The 26666-nt window shown below is 50.1% G+C and overlaps 2 protein-coding genes across 5 annotated transcripts in view; both read left to right on the top strand.

Moving 5' to 3' along the window:
- NCSTN (nicastrin) overlaps window positions 1-25461 on the top strand; it is a 42613-nt gene extending 17152 nt beyond the window's left edge. For 3 of the 4 annotated variants that reach the window (XM_050930728.1, XM_050930725.1, XM_050930724.1), the window contains 2 exons: window positions 482-694; window positions 3179-5176. In XM_050930728.1, coding sequence (XP_050786685.1) covers window positions 482-694; window positions 3179-3301 — 336 coding nt within the window. In that variant the 3' untranslated portion in view covers window positions 3302-5176. Of the gene's footprint in view, window positions 1-481; window positions 695-3178; window positions 5177-25410 lie in introns of those variants that run through there. The other variant, XM_050930727.1, reaches the window with a different exon arrangement.
- Window positions 25462-25652: 191 nt separating this feature from the next.
- Window positions 25653-26666, top strand: NHLH1 (nescient helix-loop-helix 1). Its single transcript, XM_050930747.1, has one exon. It carries the CDS (start codon window positions 25792-25794, stop codon window positions 26200-26202), a length of 411 nt encoding a protein of 136 aa, XP_050786704.1. The 5' UTR covers window positions 25653-25791; the 3' UTR covers window positions 26203-26666.

Here is a 26666-nt window from a genome sequence, read left to right as displayed (position 1 = left end):
GTGCAAGTATCCATCACCAATGGGCCTCTACCCAGTCCTGGTGTCAGAGACCTTCCTTTGGCCAGTTAATCTCTCTAGCTTCTACAGAGACTCATAAAAATGAGCCTTGGCCACTCCTGGGTGTCAAAGATCCCATGATGCCTTTGACAAGAGATGGGGCGTTAGCCCTGAGATCCTGGATAAACTCCAGCTTGTGAATTACATTCTGCCAACATAAATTCCCCTGCAGTTTCAGCTGGACACAAGACTGTCACTCACAGTCCTTAGCAGTTGTACATTGTTATGTATAGTTAAACAGAACACACGCTCCACCTCAGAGAGAGATGCTTTTCAGCAATGGGTGAAGCGAACCTCATACAGTCAGTACAATCAGTAAAGCCTATTATGATCCCGGAGAGCAAGTGAGGTTCCAGGAAAAAAGGTTCTGATGGTTCTTTGCTAGTGCCCTGTTGGGTCTCACTCCCCAGCGTTCTCTTTGCAGATGTACGTTTATACATGGGTGCAGGGTTCCAGGGACTCAAACTCAACATCGCGAGTTCCCTTCTGCGTCCAGTCAACTGTCCATCTAACCAAGGCTGCCTCTCCTGCCTTCGAGCTGAAGCAGTGGGGCTCCACAGAATACTCCACGTGGACAGAGAGCCGCTGGAAGGATATCCGCGCCCGCATATTTCTCATAGCCAGCAAGGAGCTAGAGGTGAGTTGGTGTGTTTCTAAACACTCGAAGATGTTGAGAACAGATTTTAATGTCTCTCAGCAAGCTTTGAAACACATGCTGTGACCAGGTCTTATGACACCTTGTGCTATCCTATGAGATCTCACCAGCTAAACAGGATTGGGCTTGGTAAACACTTAGGAGACCCTCTACAGAAATCCTGGGTGTTGCAGAAAGTGGCATCAGTGATGCAGTAGGTGTTCCCCGCCCCCCCCAAGTCATTTCTGAACCAATAGCCTAATATGGTGAGAGGGGTTTTGACCATTTTTGGTGACTAAAGTACTTGGGACACTTTGCAAGATTGAAGGCTTTAACTGTAGTCTTCTGATGAAATTCCAACAAGGATAATTCCATTCAGTTCCCCAAAGTTGCCCTTTGTAGTTTAGCTAGACACCGTGTTAGTCTTCAGCCTCGTGCTCTTAAAGTGCTCTGAGCTCCCTCCCAACTTAAACTGAAGGTATGTCCTATATTTTGTGTGTTGGATTATGCATGTAAAATGCTTTGGGATCCTCTGGGCTGACAGGGCCCTGTATAAATTTAAGAATATTCTGTACGTTAACCATTGTTTTGCCAAAACATGTATAATAAGGGTTCTGATTGCTCAGAGGTTTTGCCCTTGTGGAATTGTGCTGCATGAGGTCTTCTTCCTTTTAGAAACAAACGTTCTAGCCCTTATGGTGAAGGAAAGCCTTCCAAACAGGAAGCAAATGTGAATGAAGTATCGTCGCTTGGATCTGTAGTTAGCCTTGGGGGACTGGCGGGGGGAAGCTGAGACATCCTAGTGGGATGTTAACTTTGAATCCTAATAGTAACAATTTAAATGTCACCATTAACTCCACCTTAATTACATGTGATCATAAGTAAAGGTTGTATCATGCGTGAGCAAAAAGAAGGAAGCGCCAGAATTCAACCTTTTGATTGCTTGATTTTGCAATCTTAATGTGTTTGGTGTATTTCTGAAATGGAGGGTATTTTGATTTTGCGCAATACGATAGCCAGCCACGGGTCAGGTGCCTTTATAAGAAAATCCAGGGATCAAATACAAATCAATATGTTATCAGATGTTTCATTTAAAAGCAGAGAAGCACAACTTGTCCTAGTTTCTTTTACAGGATTGATCCAGGATTTTAGTAAGGTCAACAAAATTCTTTCAGCACCCTTCCAATGGCTCCATTTATGTTTAGCTACCAGCCAAATAAGGGTTAATTTTGAGAGGGCTTTTGAACTGTGAGCCTCCTTTGGAGCTCTATGGTTGGCTGTTAGTGATGTCATACCCCTGTCTCTAAACCCTGTGAATGTACATGACTCTCATTGTCATGTGTGTCACCCAGGGGCTGGGCTTGCATGTCAGGGCAGTTGCTGGGCTGCTTGGGTTGTTACTCACTCAGCAGGTGGTTACTCGGTCTGTGTTGTGCCTCTTACACTTGCCTGGGGTGGAGTTAACTCCCTGCCTGCCCTGTCTCAGCCCTTAAATATCCAGCACAAGCCATGCAAAGCTAGTGCATTTCTAGCGAGCTGGCTTCTCAGTTTCACAAAGGCTCCTTTATGACCCTATGGCAGTATAAAGGTGCCTCGGTTTAAAGGAGAATCAGGCGCAGTGACTCTGGCTTTGCCACTGGTAGGTGTTTGTATACGAAGAGCTGCTCATTATGGGACCTTAGGAATGGATAAGGAGATCTGCAGGGGCAAAGGATTGGTGCTTAGTTGTGTGTATTTAGCCGTTGAAATAAAGAACTAATAAACTGAGCAGTTAATTTCTCTGCTTTCTTAAAAAGGCATCAAATAAGAAAGGAGATGATAAAAGTGTGTAAATAACAAATAGTAATGATAAGGTGGACAAGGAGCTTCTGCTTTTCCTAGAATAAAGGGACATTCAGTGAAATGAAAATACATCAGATTCAGAATCAGTAAATGATTTTTTTTTCCCCACACAACACTTAATCTGTGGAACTCTCTGCTACTGGATGTAGTTGAGGCCAAGATTCAAAGAGCGATTGGACGTGTCTGAGGATAAAATAGTTAATGCAAATATACATTTTGGAAGAGCTATTAAAACCTCATGCTTGGATCTTGAACCAATCTCTAGCTTTTCTTCTAATTCCTGATAGTTAATGTGGGGAGCAGTTTATCCTCCATCTACCTAATGCAAGGTCTGTTCTCCCTTTCGCTGAAGCATAATGCTGGCCACTGTCAGAGTCAGGGTACAAAAAGCTGGATGGAACATGGATCTGGTCAAGTCTCGCATTTCCTTTGGTTCTCTGGTTTTAGACACTAAGCTCCTTGGGTGGAGACCCACTCTTTACCACCTAGCACAGTGGAGTCCGGATCCTTGATTGAGGCCCCTAGGAGTCACCACAATACAATACTGAGTCTCTGTTGAGATGCTTCAGCATCCAGGCACCTTTACGAAGTGAGTCCGTCATTCTGTCTTTGTAACCGAACCATTACGTGTTTCCTTTCTTGTAGATAATCACACTGGTCGTGGGCATCGCCATTCTGATCCTCTCTCTCCTCGCAACCTACTTCATCAATGCCAAAGCGCATGTGCTTTTCAGCAGCCCTGGGGACGGTGGGGCCGTGGCTTATTGAGTACTTCCCACGGGTTCAGGAACCCCAGCACTTGGATTACAACTGTTCTGACTAAAACTGCTTGGCTGACATTGGAATGTCTCTGCCTTTATAGGGACACAGGTGGATCGCTCCATAATTTCCAAGGGTGAGCCCAAGAAACTAATCTCAGAAACGGAAGAAACTCCCCAAAAAAACTGTGTTGATCAAGTCCTAAAGAGATCATGTTGCTTCAAAGTTTCCAAGGGCCTTGAATCTTTGTCCTCCCTTTTGGGCAACTCTGAAGAGGGTCAGTACTGGATGCTACCAGCACCCAACTCCCATGGATATGTTTCCAGACTGGGGGTGGGTGTGAAGCACATGAAGGACATACATGGATGGCAGATTTCTTTGCTCTCCCTGGTTGTACCTCTTTTATCTGGATTAGCTGAAGAATTGTCTAACAGCTGCTGTGAATCTATGTAAATTACAGTGCGGACAAGGGAAGGTGTGTTGAACAAATAATTAGATGTCAGATCTCGTCCTTTTTTAAATAGTGCAATATTTGGGAGGCAGCCAGGTTGTACATATATAAATAGCTTGGCTTAATTTAAAAAAAAAAAAATCACTACTTACAATCTAATCTTTAGCTTCCACTGCCTTTCTCCAGTGCTGCTGCTTATAGGACCAAGGAACTCTGGGGAATGTAGTTCACTGGATGTTGCCATGTCTGTTGCTCATGGGAGAAATGGAACTTGTCAGATATTTACTTTCCTCACAACAAAGCTTTTCTCTCCTTTTATAATAGGCGGAAGGAGGAGAGAGCTATGTCCGGAGATTCGTTACCCTTGTCTCTATAGAATGTCAGCCTTTCGGGGGCTGGGATTGTCTGCTACTCTGTTTATACGGCACCTAACACAATGGGCCCCCAATCTTGATTAGCCCCTAGGCACTATCACAAAATAAACATGATTAATAACTAGCACTGACCTCAGCACTTCGCAGGATTGAGCATTTATTGGTAGCAACTAAGGCTGATTGGGTAGGAGAACCAGCTTCTCCAGTGGCCCTGGATTAATTTTTTGCATCAAAAATTCCTCCCATCCTTCAGTATCCTTGATTTAAGGACAAGAAAGTGATGTTGATGTCCCAAGTGAACAGCTCAGATTTGTGTAAAGGAACAAATCAAAGAGACTGGAGCTGGTCAGTTCCAACCCAAACATCATCTTCAGTCTCCTGACGGGTTAGTTATTCCATCTGTTCTCCAGTTGAGTCTTGGATTTCTACTGCTTCCCTTAGGGAAACTGCACCACTCACTAATACGTCTTGCTGTCAGGACACCATTCCTGACACTCCAGAACGGACTGTTCCTTTGCTCACTTTCTTCTCGTTGCTCCTAGTAATGATGGAGAAAAACTTCACATCTCAGTTTAGGCTGAAAACCTACCCTTGCATCATAACTGATTTTGACACTCTTCACCTACCTAACTTCTAATCTGCCCCAGCTCTGTCAGAACTAAACCAATCTTCCTGGAATTGCCATCGATAGAGTATTTCTGCAAATTAAGCTGTTAGGTGATAGGGGAACTCAAAGATATGAGCTCACAGTTTCCTAAAAGAGGAGGTTGCGTTGTTCAGTATATGATGCTTGCTCTCCTCTATAAAATGCTGTAGGATTTATGGATGAATGGTTCTACTTAAGGGCAGGATGGAATTATTGTTAAATTCAATCAAAAATCATGTTGCTATCATCAGGGCTTCAGCCATATTTTTAAATTGTTGGGTTTTTTCTTCTTCATGCAGATTTAATGCTCATGCTGTTTTCAGAAGGCTGCTTGACTGATTTTTTTTCTCTCCCTCCCCCCTCGGTATTTATTCCTCTATGAAGAGAGAAATAAACCTTCTCCCTGTTCTCCACTCCAAGCTTTTTGTTCTGAAGCCGATCGTTGGCGAGGCTAACAAACAGCTGCCTCTGTTGTCTGTGCCTACGCCACTCCATGGATGGCCAATAGGTCTCCCTGTGGACAGTGCAATAAGCAACCCCCTCCTATCACGGGCTGACAAAGGGAAAGGAGAAGCAAGGGGCCTGGCTGGAAAGCTGAGCAGCAAAGACAAATTTTCCACGCTGCTGCCAGTGCTGGAAAACACCAAAAGTCACTTGACTGACAGCCCAAAATTTGCTCTGGGTTTGGGATTTTTTAGTCTCTCAAAAACCCTGGTTGCCTGCAGCCTCGCCTAATCAAAAGGGTGAAAGCAAGGAAGTAGTCCTCTGAATGTTTCCCTGTCCTGCTGTAGTCAGTGAATCACTCGGTTCACCCTTGTGCCTCTCTTCTTTTTAAGCGAAACAGGATTGAGGCTTCAGGACTTCTGGGAGGGGATTGAGATCTAATGCATGATAGGACATGAGGCAGCAGCCCCAGTTTTCTGTTCCCTGGGTGAATCACTTCTCCTGTGCCTCAGTTTCCTGATCTGCAAGCAGGAAGGATGTTGTCCTGTTGCATAGGAGCATAGTGAGGCTTAATTTATTTCCATTCATAAACTGCTTTGAGATCAACAGGAACTGTACAAAAGAAGGCAAAGTATTTGTGATTAAAATGTAGCTAGCACTGGTGAAAGGTGCTGGCTTGCCAGTCGTGACCAATGCAATCCTATTTTTACCCATGACCAACACGGGACAAACCCTTGTCACTCGCAGTCGTGGTGTGGAAGTGGGGTGAAGTTTCCATAGCTTATCCAGTCCTTTGGCCTCACCCCTGACATGCAAACCCAGGGCTCCGTGCCAGTTGTGGGTTTTGGGATACAAAGACTCATCTTACTGAGAGCAGACGGAACTGCTATCATGCAGCTACCCAATGGCTTTCAGCTGTTATGTGCTCAGTGTGGATTCATAGCCGTGACCTAGCAATGGAAAAGCTCATTCTCCTATTCCCAAGCTATCCCCTCCCTGCATTCATTTAGATTTCAGATGTCTCCAGAGGAGGCCGAGTCCTCACTTTGAAACTGCCCAGCTCAGTCCCCTTTCGTTCCCCTGGCTGATCTACTAGCTGCTTTTATCAATCACAGTAGCTGCTCTGTTGTCAGGCCTGCAGCTTGGTCGGGGCTCTGGCTTCTGTTGTCAGCGTCCACTGCCCATCCTGCTTTAGCTGCAGCAGTCCTCAGCTGCAGGGATGGAAAAGTTTATAACTCCCCTGATACACTTTCTCCATCATTCTGGCGATTATACACACTAATTAGAGCGTTCCTAATGCTAATAAGCAGTGGTGAATAAATGCCTTCCCAGTACCTGACATGCTTATTCTGTACATGGATGTAGAAAATAATTTGATTTTTTTGCCATTGACTTTGATTTCCTCTTAGCCTTTGCAGTAAACGTAAAAGCATTGAAGTTAGAGGTGATTCGTTTGTAGTAAGAGGTAAAAATCTTGTGCCTCGTGCTGGAGAAAATAATGCAGAAATCCCAAAGAAAAACGAGTCAGCTCTTCTGTTTCTCATGCCCTTCTACAGAGTCTTTCATTTAGGGATGTCCCAGTGCCTTGATGATAATACCTACTTATCAGCAGTAGACTTCAAAGCTCTTTACAAAGGAGATAAGCATCAGGGGTGCAAAGGATGGTTCAGTGGATAGAGATGCTGGCGACCCAGTTTCAGTTGCCGGCTCTGCTACTGACTGGGTCTGACCCTGGGGAAAGGTATTGGCAGGATAAAGTCCATTAATGAATGAGATTATTGGAGTTTACAATAATGGGGGCCATATGAGTAGCTAGAAATATGAATGACTATGAATTGTTTAATGTGTGTAGTGTGGTAGCACGGTCCTTGATGTGCCGGATGTTGTGGGTGTATGCACAGAATGCAAAGGCAGTCCCTCCCCCAAAGAGTTTACAATCCAAATGCATCAGGTGGGTGCAGCACACCACCAAATTTCCAGTTGGGGAAACTGAGGCACAGAGCGGTGAAAAGACTTGCCCAGGCGCACCAGTGGCAGAGCTGGGCCTGGAACCCAGGAGTCCTGAATACCAGTCCTCTTCTTTAACCATGGGACCACACTACTTCCTACTGTTACCTGCCCCTGTTTTAAGTATCAGCGGGGTAGCCATGTTAGTCTGGATCTGTTAAAGCAGCAAAGAGTCCTGTGGCACCTTATAGACTAACAGACGTTTAGGAGCATGAGCTTTCATGGGTGACATGCATCCGACGAAATGGATATTCACCCACGAAAACTCATGCTTCTAAACGTCTTTTAGTCTATAAAGTGCCACAGGACTCTTTGCTGCCCCTGTTTTGTGTTTGATCTTTTCAGGACACGGTCCAGCTTCTATTTCTGCTTGATCTTATGCTACAGCCGACTGCATTCACATTAGCTGGCACCATGGATTCAGCCTTGCCTTCTCTGCAGGAAGATGAGGCGTGCTGGAGAATTCCCTTGTTCCAAGCCAGTTTGCTTTGATAATTAGGAAAGGTGGCAAGGGAAATTATGCAAAGCACATGGAAAGTAAATAACTTCTCTGCAGCAGGCTCCGTGGCAATGCCTCGCCTCATCTGAAGCGGCTGAGTGTTCTGTCTGGTCACAGTTTAGTTCCCCAGCTGTGACTGCCAAGCTGAGTGAGGCACAAAGTGGAGCTTTGACTTTGTCTACATGGGGGTTTGGGCCAGGAATGCTCAGCTGTCCCTAAGAACATCTCCCAGTCTGGTACTTACACAGATCCCATCACTAGAGTGTCTGTGCATTTCACAATCTTTAATGTATTTATGCTCACAAGCTCCTGGGAGGCAGGGCAGGGCTTTTATCCCCATTGTACAGCTAGGGAAATTGAGGCACAGAGAGAGAGGTCAAGTGACTTGCCCAAGGTCGCACAGAGTCTGTGGCAGAGAGAGAATTGAAGTGAGGTCTCCTGAACCCCAAGCTTTCACCCTAACCACTGGCTGATGCTTGCTCTCAAGAACAGGAGCAGAGGAAGTGCCAGACTGGTTCAGATCAGTGGGTCCACTTAGTCCAGGACCCTGTTTCTGATAGTGGCCAGTGCCAGCTGCTTCAGAAGAAGGTGCAAGAATCCCACAGTGATGAGAGAACCTGTTCCCAGGCAATGATCTGTCCTGACCCCATTACTGCCCATTAGTTAGAAGTTGGTTCATGCCCAGAAGCTTGAGGGTTTCTCTCCTTCCCACAACTCTTAGCAAAACAAAGCCTGCTTTAACTCTGTGTGTTCTTGCAATCGAAACTAAAAGCCAATCCTCTTTTGAAGTCTATCTAAGCTCTTGGTGTTGTGTCACTAGGTGACACAGGCTAACTTTCTGCTGGGTGTAAAAGTATTTCTGTTGATCATTTTAAAACATACAGCTTTCAGAGTGGATTTTGTAGAAGCCTTGGGATTTTACATCACACTCCAGTGCAAATATGCCTATATGATGTGCAAAGGTGGCAAAAAGAAAGGAGCGGGGGAATGCCAGGCTCTGGATTTGATTTTGAACCACCCTTACCGCCCTTCGCTGGGACAATAGAAATGATGCAATTTACGGCAAGTGTTGCTGAGATGCTGTTTAAAATAAACAGGCTACTGGCGCCTGAGGGCCTTGGGCAGCTGCTCCCAGGGGTGGGAGGTTGTCTCTGCACAGGGCTGCTGTTTGCTGAGCAATGTGCCTCTTCTGGGGAGGCCTTGCTGCTTTGTGCCCAGTTCTTTAGATGCTCCCAGACTCTGCCCTGCCTGGGAGGAAAGGGAGGGCAGTTCAAGCTGCATTGCCTCTGCTGAGAACTTGGTTGAAGGAGTTGGGTGCGAGGTGCGTTCCCCTCCCTGCCCTCTACTAGTAGCTCAATTGTTCCTTCCATGTGTGCCCCCCATGTGTCCATTACCCCCACCCTATGACGAGCGAGTGGGTCTCAGTGCTGACCCGACCGTGTAGTTGTAGCCGAGTCAGTCCCAGGATACTAGAGAGAGGAGATGGGAGAGGTCACATCTTTTATTGGATCAACTTCTGGTGGGGAGAGAGACAAGCTTTTGAGCCACGCATGGCTCTTCTGCAGGGCTGGCAAAGGTACTCCCAGCATCACTGCTAAATGCAAGGTGTTTAGCATAAATAGTTGGCACATATGGCAAGGGACTGTCAGCATAGCATGGCCCGTTATCACCTCTGCAATCATTGGACAAGAAGAGGGGTTCATGGGTTACAGATTATTGTAATAAGCTATAAATCCAGTGTCGCTGTTCAGTCCATGATTTTTAGTGTCTACCAGAGTTATGAATTTAAGCTCCCTGGCTTGTGCAGCTTTCCTTTGAGGATGAGGACTGAGAGGTCAGACTCAGAGTGATTGCTTGTGAAGCGTGTGTTTGTCTTGTATTGTTTTTCCGGTGAGAGTTCATTGGAGAGCGGGGTGATTGTCTGTCTGATGTCAGCCCCATAGTGGTTATCGGGGCATTTAGTGCACTGGCTGAGGTACCCCACATGTTCTGGTAGGCATCTGTCGGACCATGGATCTTGAAAGGCGTGTGGATCATTGCAGCAGTGGAGATATGCCTGCAGGTTTTGCATCTGTTCTAGCAGGGGCGGGGGCTGCTTTGGGTTGGTGTGTCCTGGTCTGTGGGGAGCTTGCTTCTGATGGTGAGCTTGGTGAGGTGGGGGGTTTGAAGGCCAGTAAAGGGGCTGATTTCAGGATGGGGCTCCTCATTGAGTATCGGTTGTGGTTGTTGATACCCCAAATGGCAGGGGTTCTCAAACTGTGGGTCGGAACCCCTCAGGGGGTTGCGAAGTTATTACACAGAGAGTCATGAGCATCAGCCCTCCCCCCCCACAATCCCCCTTTGCCTCCGGCATTTATAATGGTGTTAAATATATTTAAAAGTGTTTTTTTTTATTTATAATGGGGGTTGCACTCAGAGGCTTGCTATGGGAAAGGGATCACTAGCACAAAGGTTTGAGAACCACTATCCCCTCTGGGACAAGCATAGCATAGACTGTGGACCAAGCTCTCCTCGTGCCCAGAGAGGGCAGTAATTCAGAGGCTGCCCCCTCCAGGTACCATACATCCCTCTCACCAGCTATAAAGCAACATCCCCTGGCTGAGCCCATCTCCCTCCCTTGGCCAAGTTCCCCACTGGCCCTGCTGGGGATAGAACCCAGGCATCCTGAATCCCCAATCCCCACCCTCTATACTTTAGCTGCTTGCCCACGCCTCGTCCTGCTGCCCCAGGGCAAGTTCCCCCCACTCCCAGTGTGCCCATCTGCCCCTGCCTTCTCCTCGTCCTCCAGAGGAGTCAGAGGGAGTTCAGGTTGCATCGCCTCTGGCAAGAGCTGGGTTAAAGGGACAACTTGACAGCCACCCTGCCCAATTGCTGCCCTAGGATCTCACAGAAGCCCCACCTCACCTCACTCCCCTGCATGCCTTCCCTCCTTTGAGGGTGCCCTCGGCTTGGGCGACCCCCGCTGCCTGCTGCAAAGAGAGGGTGGCACTCCAGAGGCCACTCCTCCCCCAACCATAGCCACCATTTTGGGGTCAGACAAGCAGTCCCGGTTTGCAATCATTGGGCTGGGGGCCCGGGAGAAAGACAGCTAAGGGGACAGCTGGCATTTGCAGGCCCTACCATGGAGCATTGTCGGCCTCTAGCCGTGTCCAATGCCCCAGGAGGAACCCCTGGTTCTGCCAGGCTCCCCCACCTTCCGTGTTCATTTCCTTTTCCCTTCTGACTTTGCTAGGGGCTTTGGCACAAAAAGATGCCACTGACTGTCTCGACCTCTGACCTCAGCTACATCCCTGGAGGCAGTGGGGTGGAGCTGAGCCCGGAGAGGAGGGTTTGCAGCTGCCCTTGTGCCCCGAGGCAGAGCGGGGCGGGAGGGGGCTGGGGAGAGGGGGAGAGACAATCAAGAGGAGAGAGAAATCAAATAGGAAATGTGCATCTTCCTAGCCACCCAGGCCTTCCAGCCCCTGGAACTTCTGGCTCCTGAAATATGAAGAGACGAGGAAGTCAATGAATGCCCAGAACAAAGCCAGGCCTGTTTTGGCTGCTCAGATAAGGAAGCACTTTGGGCAGATTTTGGGGGAGGCGGTAATCAAAATTGGTGCCTCTAAGTTATTAGCTTATTAAATTTTAAAACCAGCTAAAATGAAGATGAGGCCGAGCTGTGGAATTTGGAGCTGGATTTGCAATGAGAGGAGCAATGCCAGGGACTGGGGCAGTGGTTTAATACTACTCATATGTTAGGAGAAAAGCTCAAGGATATATCAGTGTAAGGCTGTTGCTTGCATCTCTCTAAGGAACGTCCCTGTCCCCTGTTACCCATAGCACCCCAATCTTTAACGGAGTTAGCATCCCAGCAAGGCAGGGCACTGCTACCAGCCCTGCTTTACAGGTGGGGAAACTGAGGCGCAGAAACTAGTTACCCACCTTTCAGGGGGTGGGTGTATGTGATTTGCCCAGAGTCCCACAGGAAGTCTGTGGCAAAGCAAGAAATTAAACCCAGCTCCCAGGCAGGCACTCTAACCGCCAATCCATCCTTTCTGGACCAGACAAGAACTAACCTACTGCCATCTCTGAAGGCCCCTAGGTCTTTTCCCATCTTTGGGAGAGAGGGACAGTTGGTGTAAGCTTCATTGAAACCAGCTGAGGATCTGTGTCCTCTGATTTTTGTAAAAACAGCAGCAATCTTTCCAAGTCCCCAGCTTTGTTCAGAGCATCTTCCCTGGTTAACGCAGCCTCCTCTGGGGTGGAACACTGCAGCTGTTCAGCACAATGGCTTTCTTATGGAGCGATTGTACCCTAGCAGCAGGGCTGAACACAGCCCATGCTGCCTGTGTGTACTTGAGTCAGTGCAACTTATCTGATTCCCCTAGCCCAGACCATGAGCTTAGCAAGTGATGACAAGAACATCATGCATTTACAAGCATTTCACAGGCATGAAATGACTTCACTGGCTGGCCGTCCCACTAATTATTCTCACATCCCTTTGACAGAGAACTGGAAAATTTGCTAGCATGAGAAATGGGTGACACATTTTACCAGCTACCAGGGTATTATTCAAGCCAGGGCTGGAGCCTGGTGCATATTAGACCATTGCCTCATGACAGGACTTGGCAATGCTCCCCCCCAGGTGTTCCCATTTCTCCTGCTCAGTGTCCCACATGCACCCTGCCAATAGTATGCATTGTGCCCAAGCTTCCTCCCTGTCGTATGGATCGGCAGGGACACTGCTGCCTCGTCGTTCTAATGCTGGAATCCAGTGTCTGCCATTTGGCAGACAGTGTTTGCAAGTAGCCTGCGTTGGATCCCCCACAGATGGACTTGGGACTGTCACACATCCCCAGGCTTCCTTCTGATGAGGGAGGCTGGTCTGATGGCTAAAGCACTGGCCTGGGGATTGGGGTTCAACTCTGAGCTCTGCTACTGACTTCCTGTGTGACCCTGGCAAGTCACTTAAACACCTAAATACCTTCGAGAATCTGGGCTTTTAGTCTCCTGAAGTCTTGATTCCCTCTCTGTACAAGGGGATAATAATCCTGCTTGTGTCTCTGTAGAGGGTAAGGTCTGTGGGGCAGGGACTGTCCCCCATTGTGTACGTGCAGCGATGCTCTGGATAAGAAGTGCTAGTGATGGGTAGAGACCTGCTCAGATACAGGAAATAAACCTGGAACAGGGAGATGCGCAGAAATCAAGAGAAAAGAAACAGCTAGAAAAAAATACAAACCTGACCCGATTCGCTCTTTACTTTTACTGTATTGATCAGAAGTTTGCACATCCCGCGTGCCTTTCGGGTGAGGCGCTCAAAGCGCTTCGCAGACGGACCGAATGCATTTCACAGCCCCCTGCCCTGTCCCACCCCCATGTGATGCTGAGATACTGAGAGAGGTAGGTAAGTGGGGTCATCCCCTTTTTACAGCTGAGGAAAACTGAGGCACAGAGAGACTAACTGGCCAGTCCAAATCCTGCAATGAGTCCCTGGGAGAGCTGGACACAGAACCCACGAGTCCTGACTCCTAGATCCCCTGTTCTAACCACTAGACTCCATTCATTCCTGGTGCACTTGGGCCAGATTTTAAAGGTATTTCCGTCGCTGTGCTCAGTGTCACAATATCTAGCTGATCTCATTTTCAAAACAGATCTAGCCATTTAGGAGTCTAATCCCATCAGCTGCCAATAGGATTTGAACTATGAAGTGCCTAAATCCCTTCTGAAAATGAAATTTAGGCTCCTAAATTAGTTAGGCCTTGCGACGCTGAGCACAGCGTCACCTAAATACCTTTAGAAATCTGGGCCCTACTCCCATGCTCTGATCCTCTGTGCTCTCCATCAAGTAGCTAGTGAGATCCGACGGAGCGAGGTGACGCAGTGGAGCTAAAGGGTGAATATCGCAGAATTCAAAGTACATTGGCTGGCACCCAGCCTGCATCTAACTCCCACCACGTGTTTGAAATCTGGCTCTGAACATTACAAATAGGAACCTAGGCACTGCCAGGCTGAATCAGGTTCCTGCTCCGTCTAGCCCAGCAGCCCATCTCTGACAGTGGCCAGCACCAGCTGCTTCACAGGAAGGTATCAGAACCCACAAATTGTCCCAACATCCAAACCAAACCCTAGCTCTGACCTGCCTCTATCCCTCCCTTTCCCCCGAACCTTGGAGCGTCTGAAAACGAAGGGCCCAGTTTTCCAGCGCCCTCACACCTTGTTTCATCGGCCATAGCTATGTAAAGTGAGTGCAAAATGCAACAAAATCCAGATCATGGTGGTGTGTGTCACTTTGCACTGTCTCTGTCCTCATACGCCCCCTTTTATCTATCACCCTACAACCCTTTCTGTCTGTTTGTCCCCAGACACACCAGTCTATCCCCATACACTCTTTTCTGTCTATTCCAATGCTCAGCCTTCTATCTAGCTAAACGTAGTATCAGGACTCTAAAACAATGGAATATTTTCCCCATCTGGGTTTAGGAAGAAGGGATACATTGATACTTCTGGACATTTCAAATTGGATCCCCCCCACCCCACCTCCAGGGGCTTACCTCCTGCAGCCCGATTTTCCATTGATCCCTGCCTTGTGCCCTCATTCACACCCGCACAAAGTGGGTATGAGACACTGCCCAATCCCAACAGTGGCATTTCACACCCACTGCGCACTGGTGTTAATGAGGAGGAGAGGTGCAGGGCAGCAGAGGGACATAGGCTGTGCAGCCCCGAGGAAGGATGCTGCTTATGGCACAGGGCTCTTTGCCACGCAGGTGATCTCTCCCCGTCCCTGCCAGTGCAGCTTTAAACAGCAAGGTTGCTGGGGCTAATCAAGATAGACTTGCAAACAAAACAGCAGTGCCACATCCAGAGCCGGCAGAAAGTGAGAAGCAGATGGGCACAGCAAAGCAGGGAGCTGCTGCTAAATGGATTGATGGAGAGGCCTCTGAGAGATGGATTGGAGAGGGACCCGCTGAAGGAAGGGGCCGGGGCAGCCACGCTGCGACGGGGGCTGGGGCGCGAGGACACGGTGGGGAGGGAGAAAGGCCTGCAGATAACAGATGCATGGACACAAAGACTGGAATGGCAGAGAGGGACAGATGGACGGGCAATAGCGAGAGTCAGGAGAAGAGAGGGATCTGAACGTAATTAGATTGGATCCGATTATGACAGACTCGATTAGAACGATATTATGATTAGGAGCTTCTGTCGCTATTTGGCTTTTTGAGGGGTGGGTGGGGAACAAAGCCAGGAAGCACATGGGGAAAGGGACAAGTGGGGACAAGGGGAGCCGGGGCGGATGAAAGGATACTTCTCCTTGGGAAAGCTGTCAGTGGCGGCAGTGACAGATTGTCTGGTTATCAAGTACCGGGGCCGTCTGTCACCGGCCGCTCACAAAACCTGCACTCCATAAAAGCCAGGGAGACAAAGGCGAGGAGGAAAGAGGGGTGACGGGAGCCGAGACCTTCTGTCACCAGCCAGCAGAGCGTGCCCAGGGCATGGAGAGAGCTGTGCAGAGCAGAGACCTTCTGTCAGGAGCTGGGCACACACGTGGGTAAACACCCCTGAACCTGCGCGTGCACCCACCCTAAACCTGTGTGCACGCACACACCCCTACACACAACTGCCCCCTACAAATATTAGTATCATACACGTAAATACACACACACACATGCAATTGCACAACCCCCAAAACCACCAGTGCACAAACACATGCAGCTGCAAACACACAGAGACTGACACACCTGGAGACACGAACACACACACTCATAAGCACACACCGAGGTTAACACACACACAGCTCTGCAGGATCTAGGGCCAGGCAAAGAGAAAGAGGTTCTCACCCTAGGCCCTTGGGCTTTTACCACCCAGTCATGTCCCGCAGACTAGCTTTGAGATGAAAGGGAGAAGGAGAAAGCATCAATTCGACACCAGGCTGGATTGTGCTCAGCGGTGCCGGTGTAAACCCCCTGAGGTCAGGTCACTCTGAGAGAGAATCGGGGAGAGGCAGCTGGTAGGATGAAGAAGATGATGGGGGAGAGGAGCTAGGAAGGGGCAGAGCAAACCCACCCCTGCTGTAACTGCATGGATCTCGGAGCAGCATCATGGACATGAATCCAGCCCCAAGGCTGTGAATTCACAGGCAGGCCTGTTGCTTTTCCGTTGCCTGTAGCTTGGGTGGTTGTGTGCTTCAGGGCCTGATGCTCTCTTCCCCTAGGAGATAAGGTTGGGCCTAGCAGCCCTCGTGTCCAAGGCGCAGGCAGGTCACCGCAGCATTGCTAGCAAGGTCTATACAGCCCCTTGCACCAGCCATCACAGCCGTCCCAGTTGCACTAAGCACTATGGGATAGGTGCTCCAGGAAAACCACAATGCACCGGTGCCTGGAAGGCACCTGAGAAGGGGTGTGTGTCAGAGTCACCAGGCAGGAGAGGACTCTCCTGGCGTAAGGAAATGTGAGAGCCAAGTGCTGCATTCCTGCCATACAGTCCTCACTGGGCTAACCAGGTACCGTCACCTCCTTGTCATCCAGTGCCATGGTGCTACAAGACAAGGGGTCCTCACCCCTGCATGGGCAGGAGCTAACTTGCCGGCACATAAACACCTGCGTACAAAAGCGAAGGCCCCTAGAGAGGAAGGGTGGGATAGCGTTTAAAGCACCAGAGGAGGACTTGGGAGCTCTGCCCCTGGGGCACCTTGGGCAAGTGTCTGCATCGCTCTGTGCCTCAGTTTCCCCGTGTGTAAAATGGAGATAATAATCCTGCCTATCCCTCACCATCTGTCTGTCTTCCTTGCTTGTATAGTGTGTGAGCCCTTTGTGGCAGGGACCGTCTCTTACTCTGTCTCTGTGCGGCGCCCGGCCCAACAGGGGCCCTGATTTCTGTTGAAGCCTCCAGGCAATGATTTAGGTTTCCAGCAGCTCAGCGTAAAAAGCTCCGAAAGTCAGGCTTGCATCCACTCCAGCACCTGAAGGGTTAAAGCCGTCTGCTCTCCCTGACAAGCATGAGCCAGTTTGGGTCCCCAGTGGTTTTGTACAATATGTCGCCTCATCTCCTGCCAAATGCTGCCTCCTCTAGTCTCTTTCCTGCCTCCCTGTGCCCCCCTCCCACACACAGCCCCAGGGGTGTCCAGGGTAGCATGCTCAGCTTGTGGTACCACAGTCGACCTCAGCGGCTCCTTCTTTGCAGCTGATCCTCGGCCCCCATGTCTGCCAGTCGAGGTGGGCAGATCTCCGAGGGTCCCAGAGGGTTTCACCCTCTTGGAAACATTGCCAGTGAAGCAAACTCAGCATTAGGAGCAGGGGGCCTAGTAGGTCTTCAGCTGCCTGGGGCCCAAGCCCAGCCTCATCTGCGTTTCGATAGAGGGTTGGGCGCCTTCTCTTTCCCTTCCAGGTTGTTCTTCGTTTTGAAGCCGGCGTGAGCACCCGCACATGGGGCAGCCTGAACCATTCCTCTTGAGCTGGGCACGGCACAGCTGTTCCGTACAATCCCAGCAATGTCAGGCAGGTCACCCCCCTAAGGCAGGCCCTAGGCCAGAGTCTGTCCTGCCTGTTCTTAAAAACCTCCGGTGCCGGGGACCCCACGGCCTCCGTTGGAGCTGACTCCAGTCCTTACCCATCCTAGAAACAAGCCCCAGCATTCTACTTCAGGCACCTAACACTTTCCCTGTGCCCCATAGCGACCCCATCTCATTCCCCCGTCACAGCTAGGGCCTGACCCTGGGGAATCCCCTGCCTCGCAGGCTGGTGGGATTGTAGCACTCAGCCCTGACACTGTAAGCCAAGTTCCTCTTGAAGCAAGGACTTTATCTAGAGGATATCTTAAGCTTGGACAACGATTACTCATTGTATTATAGTAGCGCTTACTAGCCCTACCCCCATTGTGCCCCGCGTGGCACAGCTGGAGAAACGGTCTGAAGCGCTTACAAGCTATAGGCAAGGCAAACATAGGAAGGGTTCTTATTCCCGTTCTACCAATGGGGAAACTGAGGCACATAAAGAGGAGGTGGCTTGCTCAGTGTCACACAGGGAGTCAATCTGGGGCAGAGCTAAGGACTGAACACAGCTCTCTGGCATCCCAGACCGCCACTTAAACCCCGTCCAGCTCCAAAATACATGTTGCTACACCCCATCTCTTGTAAGGAGATTTATTTTCTTAAAGAAGCAGCAACACAGTCTTTTAACCCAGTTCTAACTTTTTGGTTTCAGCTCTAGACCTCTGAAGGGCTTCTGGCCACTTCCCAGTTCTGACCAGCTCTCTGGGCTATGCTCCTGGGCACCTATCTGCTTGCTCCAGGAGGACCCACCACTGGGGCTTCCCACCCCACACCCCCCAGGAACAGCCTGTCCCAATCAGTTCTCCCTTCCTGGCCACTAGCAGCCTACAGGCCAAAGTGTAGCCTAGCCCTTTAACTGGCTGCATTGGATTCACCGGTTCTGCTCCAGACGGGATGGGTCCAGTTCTACTCACAGGGACCCGCTGACCTGTGACAAACCCCAGCCCCAAACTCACCCAGCTCACTGGTACCAGGACCATGGCATTGAATGAGCCAGCAGCCCATGGGAACGGTGATCTGGCCCTGCCCTGGGGCAGAGTGGTGTATGAGCAGGCGTGGAAGGCTCCGATTTTGATCGGAGAATGTCAGTGAATGTCGATTTTGCTGCATGCCCAAACCGACGGGAAAATATTTCCCTCAGTAATGGTCGAGATTTACAGTGAGGTAAAGTAAGAAAAATGCTGGCTGAGAACTTAGGAGGGTCTCCTCTGAGGCGGCTGCCTTTGTATCTTTTGAGATGTGATGTTGACAATTTGTCTTTTAACGGTTATAGATCTCAGCAGCCGCTGTCATTAAATAATTATCGGCTGATGCTCCCCCCACCCCCATTATCTGACACCCTCCCCTGGGATTTCCAGGCCTGGCTGGAAGTTCGGAGAGAAGCGAAGGGCTGCATGGCTGACAATGCAGTGCAGTGTGGCTAGGTAGCCCGGGGACCTTGCTCTGGGGGGTGAGATTTCAGGGGGGCACTAGGTCTCGGCTGCATAGGACGTTTGACTAAGGCCTGGAGGAAGCAGTCACCGAAGAGAACACAAAGCAGAGAGACCCAGGCAATGAACTGGGGCTATCAGGAAGCCGAGAACAGAGCGGGCAGGAGATCCCGGGCTAGCTACCTGCGTCCCCTCCTCCCAGAGTCTGGGCAAAATGCCCAGAGACCATCCCACCATCAGCTACAGAGATAGGTAGGGCCCGGCTGGCATCCTGGCAGGGGGAGAGGTGCTGGCCCCTGGGAGTGAAAGAGAGACACAAACAGGAGGGGCAGGGATTGAGCAGAGAGAGAAATAAATAAATATGTATGTGGCCCATCAGTCACCCCATGGGGAGAGGGGATTGTGGACGGCAGCAGGCAGAGTGTGTGGGTGGGGGTGATGGCAGTGCTTCATTTGTAATGAAAGAGGTGCCGGGCTCGAGCAATTTTTTTACATTCATAACAGATGCAGCAAACCCAGCGGTGCCGGGGCTCTGAACTGCCAAGCCTAGAGGTGCCGGGGCTCAGCCCTGGCAAGCCCTGGCCCAGCTTAAGCACTGGGTGTGTCATGGGTATAGTGTGTGGTGGTGTTGAGCGTCTGTGGTGTTTGTGTGTGTGATGGTTACAGGGGGGTGATGCGTTTGTGTAAGTGCATGTGTGTGTGAGAGAGCGCGCTGGGCACGGGGGGGGTGAGATGTGCGCATGTATCTGTGTGTGGGTTAATTTCAGGGTGGATGCTGCTATTGCCACGAGCTCATTACGCAGATATCGTTTTATAATCAGTGCCATAGCAATGGTGATGCAAGCTCCTCGCCGCCACCTGATCCCTCTCCACCCTCCCCTCCTTTCCCTGCAAACTCCGAGACCATCTGCTAAGACGGGGCCCCAGGCTGGAGCTTGCCCAGGTGTGTGTGCCCATCACCTGGGCACCTCCTGCCGCTGCGTCAAGGAGAAACCAGCTCCTGGGTGCACTGAGTGGGGACTGGAAAGGGGGATGGGATGGAAAGGAAACCCCAGACCCTAATAGGGGAGAAGGGGAAATAAGAAATGGGATGGGGAAAGGAGGTATGTTCCCAGTCAGCAAACTGGGAGTAGATAGATAGATAGATAGAGATAGATAGAGGGGGTGTATGGGGATAGATAGATAAATTAGATAGATATTAGATTAATAGATAGATATTAGATTAGGTGGATGATATGGGACTAGCTAGGTAGACAGTCCAGGGAAGGGAGTTTGTGGAGAGATTATTGGTATTGGGAGCAAAGTAGGAAGGATTTAAAATGAGATTTTGAAGGAGGGATTTGAAAGAGGAGGGGATAGGCCGCTTGGCAGGGAGGACGTGGCTTAATCTAACCACCAAAAATATTCTAGTGTGTTGTTAAAGTGCTTGTGAACACGTATGGATATTTGGATGTTAGGGACGGCAGGCTGGCTTGCTTTCTTATCCCATCAAACTTTTAAAATCTATACGGGCACTTTCAAATCAATCCCTAGAAGGGAAGGTTCCACTGATGCTAATGGGAGCCTTCCTGGGTCCCTTGAGTTGTGTGTGAGGCACATCAACATCCTGCGCTTGCCTGCCTCTCTCTCTCTCTCTCTCTCTCTCTCTCACACACACACACACACACGCACATACAAGCATGCACACCCACACACAAACTACACAAGCATGCACAAACTCATGCGCGCACATAAACTCAGGCACACACACACAAGCATATGCACAAACATGCACACATATGCACAAAGGCCTGCTCTGTGCTTTGCACCAACGGTCGGAGTGAATCCTCAGCCCAGGTTCTGCAGGGTGGCCAGTCTCTGTGAACACAGTATTGTCCATTCAGTTTCTGTTCCAAGCACTGTCCCCTCTGTCCCACCCCCACGCAGAGGAGAGGTCTCTGTTTGTTTCTCCTCCCCCCCCCCCAGTCTCTCTATTTCTCCTTTATGAAATATGCATGGTGAACAGATGTCTCCTTCTCCCTCCCACCCCACTACCTCCTTCCCCCCTGCAGGACCACATCCAACCCCCCACCTCCTCTTTCCTCCCCTCCCAGGAGGGCTTTAACTTCCCTCCCAGCCAATGGGATCCCCTCTGCTGCTTTTAATATTTATGAGGGGGAGCACTGGAGTGGCCAATAGGAAGCCTGGGGTGGGAGGCAGCATGCTAGCTTGGGTGCTTGTATATATAGTGTATGGGCCGCATGCTTCAAGGTGTGTCCATATAAATGTGTAGCAGCCCGTTTGCACCTCCGCATGTCTGGGCCCCAGTGACAGGATCACTGCCCTCCCCAGGCTCATCCATCAGTGCAGGACTCTGAGCGCACAGGGGGAAACTTTCTTCCCCATCAATGAACAAACGAGCCAACCGGATCCTTAGGGCTGGGATTATTCGGGCTTCGTCCTACAAGCAGAGAAAAGCCAGAGGAACTTCAGAGATTGAGGATGTCGTCTGGTTAGGGGTAAGGCAATTGCTTGGGATGGGGTGAGGTGGGCATTGTAGATACACTGATATTTTGCAATCAGATCCATTGCTGCGATACTATGTGGTGACATTCTATGGTGATAGATAGATAGATAGATAGATCCATATAAATTTAGAAGTAGAACAATATTCAAGACAGAGAATTTCACCCACCCACCCGCTGTTAGCCTTTTGATATAACTTTTGGTATATGCACACTCACTTAACTTTGAAGAAGTCAAGCTGAGAGGGTTTTCTGGGGTGTTGTGATGGCTCTAAAAAAGAAACCTCAGATCCAAACACCCCATACTCCTGGGCTGGGGGTGGAGGGGTGTCCTGAGTCCAGATACGCAGCTTTGGCTGTCCAGGGTCCTGGTGCCTCTCACCAGCAGTCACGTGCTGGATTTGGTGACACTGCACTTGGAGGCAGGGAAAGGGCCACAGAGGGAGATTTTGGAAAGGGGAAAAAGGGCCTTTGGCTCAGAATTTTGTTTTAGATTTTAGTGGCCATTGAATGTGACTGCTGGATCCTGCCCAGCTTTGCAGTGCGAGGGGCTCTCAACCCAGGCTTCTGCAACAGCCAAATTGACGGAACACTCAGTTTGCCTTTATTGCAGGGGGAAGAAGTGAAAATCTCCCAAGAGGGAAAGTCATTGGTGTAAAGCATCAGGGACTTGCAGGATGGAGTAGCTCAGACAAGCAGGCTGCTGGGAAAGGATCCATTTCTGCAACCTGTACTCATGCAAGCGAGCCTGGGAGTCCTGTGAGTCAGGACTTGATTAAGACTCCTGCATTGAGCCCCATGGGTATAAATCATCGTCCCTGCCTGGCGTTCACACCCAGAGGCCTGTCTTGCTAGTTACCTCACTGTAATAACAAAGGGCCAGACCTTTGACTGGTGTAATTGGGCATAATTCCACTGACTTGGATTGCGCTAGGGCAATTTACACCCGCTCAGAACCTGGCCCGGCCATCCAGCGTGTTCCATGCAAACGGCTGGCAAGTGAGGGCACAGCCAGTTCTCTTGGAAATGTCGCTGGCAATTGTTCTGGGGTGGGGGCAGGGAGGTGGCGTACCCTGCCCCCACCCCAGATTCTGTTGGCCACTCCTTTTTCATTAATCACCTCCCAGGGGGTTGGGGCTGGGTGTTTAAAGCGATTGTGCCTGCGTCAGGGACATCGTCACCAAAATAAAATTGTGGAAGGGGAGGGAGTTGTGTCACCGTATGGAACGTTGTATGTGGTTATATTATATCCTGCAAAGTCGGGGTGGTGGAGGGCAGCAGAGCATCTAGACCTATGGAAAGTCTGGGAAGGGGGCAAAAGCCCCGCTTGCCCCAGAGAAAATGAACCTCCTTGTCCATATTTGTGACCTCACTCATCCACCTCTGTGCAGGAGCAACAGAACCGGGCTTGGTTGCAGCCTCACTCCAGTTTGACACGGGTGTCACTTCATCCTAACTGTGCACCTCGCGCAGTCCCTCGCACCAGCACTGAGTGAGCACTGGGCTTTGCACATGCAACAGAGAATCCCGCCTGTTGTCTTCAGCACAGTGATGCTGGTGACAAACTGGCCTAACTGAGCGGTGGGGCAGTCCCTGGGGCGGGCATCAAAGTCCATGGTCCCAAGGAGTGTGGGGCATGGTTGGAAAGAGCCGTAGGTTTGACAGACAAGTGTTATGGGTGCAAATCCAGCATGAGTCCACCAAAGCCAGGCAGCCCCTCTCAGGGGCTGCAGAGACCTGGCTGCAAGGAACGCAGCCTTTGCCTGAGGCAGAAGAGTGAAGAGCCAGCTCCTTCTAAGCACGGTACCGCTGTCCAGGGATGTAAGCCCTACCTGCTCCCATGGCTTGGTGATGCTGCAGCGTGGACAGTACTTGTGAGCCAGGATTGTGAACTCTGAGGCAGGGACCTTGTCTCGCTCCATGTGTTGCCCAAGCACTCGGGAAAGAAAAGCAGCTCCCGGCTGCCCCCGCTGCAGGCAGACCTTCCCTCACTGTTGTTCGCTCTCCCAGCACACTGCTCCCAAGGCCAAGCGGGGAGGGATGGGGCCTGGTCTCCCCTCTCAGGCTTAGAAGTGGGATATTGGGGATCCTAGTTCGGTGGGAACATCCTTGAGAAAACAGGAATGAGAGAGCAGCGGAGAGAGAGAGAGACGAGGTGGGGTAGGGAAATGGAAGAGAAAAGGTTACATTAGACAGATACAGCGCACACTGGTGGCAGGGGACGAACACACTTAGAGAATTTAAACACATGCCTAAAAACTCGACTGGATCGGGGCCTTCTTGATTGACACCTGAACTGTTGTCTCTGGACCTTGCCACAAGGAGGGTAAGTTACTAATGGGTCACACACTTTGTAGCTCATTGCACAGCCCCGGGGCTCACTGGTTCCCTCCCACCCGACCCCACAAGCTCTCTGGGTGTCCTCCTCCCGTCCCCCTCTATTCTAGGGAGTCCCAGCAATGCTCCCCAATCCCCTGCCATTGCAGGGGTTCTGTGTGCTTCCTATTTCCCCTTCCCTCGAGACCAAGGTCCCCCAGTTTCTCCCCCATCACACACACCACTTCAGGGTGCAAAGCTCAGATCTTTGAGAGAGAAGAGGACATTGGATCCAGCTACAAGCAGTGCCCGAAAAGCAGTTCCACCTGAAAACAGCTCCATCTTTGCTCCCCAACCCCTCGACCTTCACTAGAATAACTTTTAATTTGTTTTTAATTAAAATGTCCCATATGAGCGAAATAATTCGCTTTCTGGATTTTTATTTTATTTGGTACAAGATTTTTAGGGAATGTATTTGACAGGTGTTTCCCCATATTGCAATGTAAGTGTGTGGTTGTGTCTCTGTGTGCGTCTCTGTGTACATTTGTGTGAGTTTGGCTGTGTATATTTATTTCTCTCTGTGTGTGTGCATGTGTGTGGGTGAATTACTGTGTGGATATGTGTGTGGTTTTGTGTGTATGAATTTGTGTGTGTGTTGTTCGCATACTGTGTCTGTTTTTCATGTGCATGACTGTGTGTGTATGTGAGCGTGTGGGTGAATTACTGTGTACATATGTGTGTGGGGTTTGTGTGTGTTAATTTCTTTGTGTGTGAATTTCGGAGTGTATTTTTGTGTGTACAAATTTCAGTCTATATACCTGTGAGTTTCCCTCTCTAAGTTTGCACATGTCCCCTGGGTGCATTTCCACAGAGTCATGAGGCTGTGTCTGTACATGTCAGTCTTTTAAAGTCTGACTCAGAATATTTCTTTCATTTCATTGCCTCTGTTTATCCATTCTGTTTATTCAGCCATTCTGCTTGTTTCTTATAATCATATGGCTTGTTAGAATTCAAAAGCATCTCGCCATGTGCAAAAGATGTTATACAAGAATAATATTTTACATCTATCTATCTATCTATCTATCTATCTATCTATCTATCTATCTCTTACTCTAGCTAGCTAGCTGTCTGTGTATCCAGTTTTCAGTCTCTGCTAGCAGTAACAGCTCTCTCTAGTGCTGAGATCTTTTTTTCTAACCTCTCTTCGTTCCACTCACTCCAAACTTTGTTTCCCTTTCCCCTCTGGCTCTGCCCCTTGCCCGGTTCTGTCCCAGCCTGGCTGGGAGGGGTGGCTCAGGCCCAGCCTGCCCTTTCCCCAGACCCACAGTCCCTGCTTTGGAAGCATCTGTGTGCGAGCTGGGCTCTGCGGAGGGGCTGTGAAGGCAGCGGAGGGAGGGGAGACGGAGAGCCAGTATTCCTGGCCTGCATGCAGAGTCCCAGGGGGAGCAGGGAGCCAACTTCCATTTGGACAAGTCAAGCCAAGCAGCTGGGTTGGGTTCCGTATGTCTGGGGTGCCAGAATCCATGACATACGGGCTCATTTAATATACAATAAGCCCCCCCACCCCCACAGTCTGTCTTTTCCCCCCTCGCTCCAATCCACCACCTGTCATCTCTCTAGAGAGCCAGGAGAAATGACTTCCATCTAGTCCCACAGCCTCTCCACAGGCTCCCCTCTCTGGGCCTTTCCCTGCAGCCACAGGCTGCTGCAACCCCTAAGGCCCTGGCCACAGCCCACATTGCTGGCAGCCATGCATGGGTCGAGCTGCGTCCGTTCTCTGCATGGGGCCACAGGGCTTTGCTGGCTTGTAACTGGAACTGTTTGCTTGTCCTAAAGGCACAGACGAAATACACTTTCTTTCTTTCTGTTTGTTAAGTGGGAGCAGGAAGTTAGTGAGAACTCCTTCGTTTCTGTTTTCCAGAGCACTTTGGAGGCAATTGCAGAGGCTGACATCTGAAGAAGGCAAACCACGCCACACAGCGTGCCGAAGGCGGACCCTGCAATCTACACGTGCACATAGAGGAGAGATTTATTTATTTAATTTATATATTTATTGGAAATTTATTTAAATTATTTATTTGGAAGATTGTTGATTGTGTGACTAATTCCCTGGAGAAAGGAATTTTCCTTGGAAGGATTTTTTTTTTTAAATGATGATGATGTGAACCAGACAACAAAATATTAGCAGCAGAGCAATTTTATTTTGCAATTCATTCTATCTATCTGTCTGCCTATCTGTCTGTCTATCTATCTATCCTGATACACATCTATCAGTCTGTCTATCCATCCATCCTTTGAAAAGATGATGCTCAATTCAGACCAGACGGAAATCGACATGCCCCCGTCTCACTCCGAGACAGAGTCAGTTTTTAGTGACTGTGGTGGGGGCGGTGGCCGTGGGGCCGGAGTGGAGGAGGCCGGCAGCATCGGCTTGTGTGCCCAGTCCCGGCTAGCTGAGCCGGGTGAGGCTCTGAAAAAGGACCTGCAGCACTTGACCCGAGAGGAACGTCGGCGTCGGCGGCGTGCCACGGCTAAGTACCGGACAGCCCATGCCACGCGGGAGCGCATCCGCGTCGAGGCTTTCAACATGGCCTTCGCCGAGCTGCGCAAGCTGCTGCCTACCCTGCCCCCTGACAAGAAGCTTTCCAAGATCGAGATCCTCAGGCTGGCCATCTGCTACATCTCTTACCTGAACCACGTGCTGGACGTTTGAGCCACCGAGCCCACATCCGTCTGACCATCTGTCTGCTACATCTCCTGCCTGAACCACGTGCTGGACGTCTGAGCCACCGAGCCCACATCCGTCTGTCCATCTGTCTGCTACATCACCTACCTGAACCACGTGCTGGACGTCTGAGCCACCGAGCCCACATCCGTCTGTCCATCTGTCTGCTACACCTCTGGCCTGAACCACGTGCTGGACGTCTGAGCCACCGAGCCTACGTCAGTCTGTCCATCTGTCTGCTACATCTCCTGCCTGAACCACGTGCTGGACGTCTGAGCCACCGAGCACACGTCAGTCTGTCCATCTGTCTGCTACATCTCCTGCCTGAACCACGTGCTGGATGTCTGAGCCACCGAGCCCACATCCGTCTGTCCATCTGTCTGCTACATCTCCTGCCTGAACCACGTGCTGGACGTCTGAGCCACCGAGCCCACATCCGTCTGTCCATCTGT

This window comes from Gopherus flavomarginatus, chromosome 20, assembly GCF_025201925.1.
Source record: "Gopherus flavomarginatus isolate rGopFla2 chromosome 20, rGopFla2.mat.asm, whole genome shotgun sequence".
In the NCBI taxonomy this organism is placed as follows: Eukaryota; Metazoa; Chordata; order Testudines; family Testudinidae; genus Gopherus; species Gopherus flavomarginatus.
This window is presented reverse-complemented; position numbering and strand designations above follow the sequence as displayed.

Bases quoted from the DNA above. Each gene is read 5' to 3' on its own strand.
- NHLH1 (XM_050930747.1), top strand. From the start codon at position 25,792: ATGATGCTCAATTCAGACCAGACGGAAATCGACATGCCCCCGTCTCAC.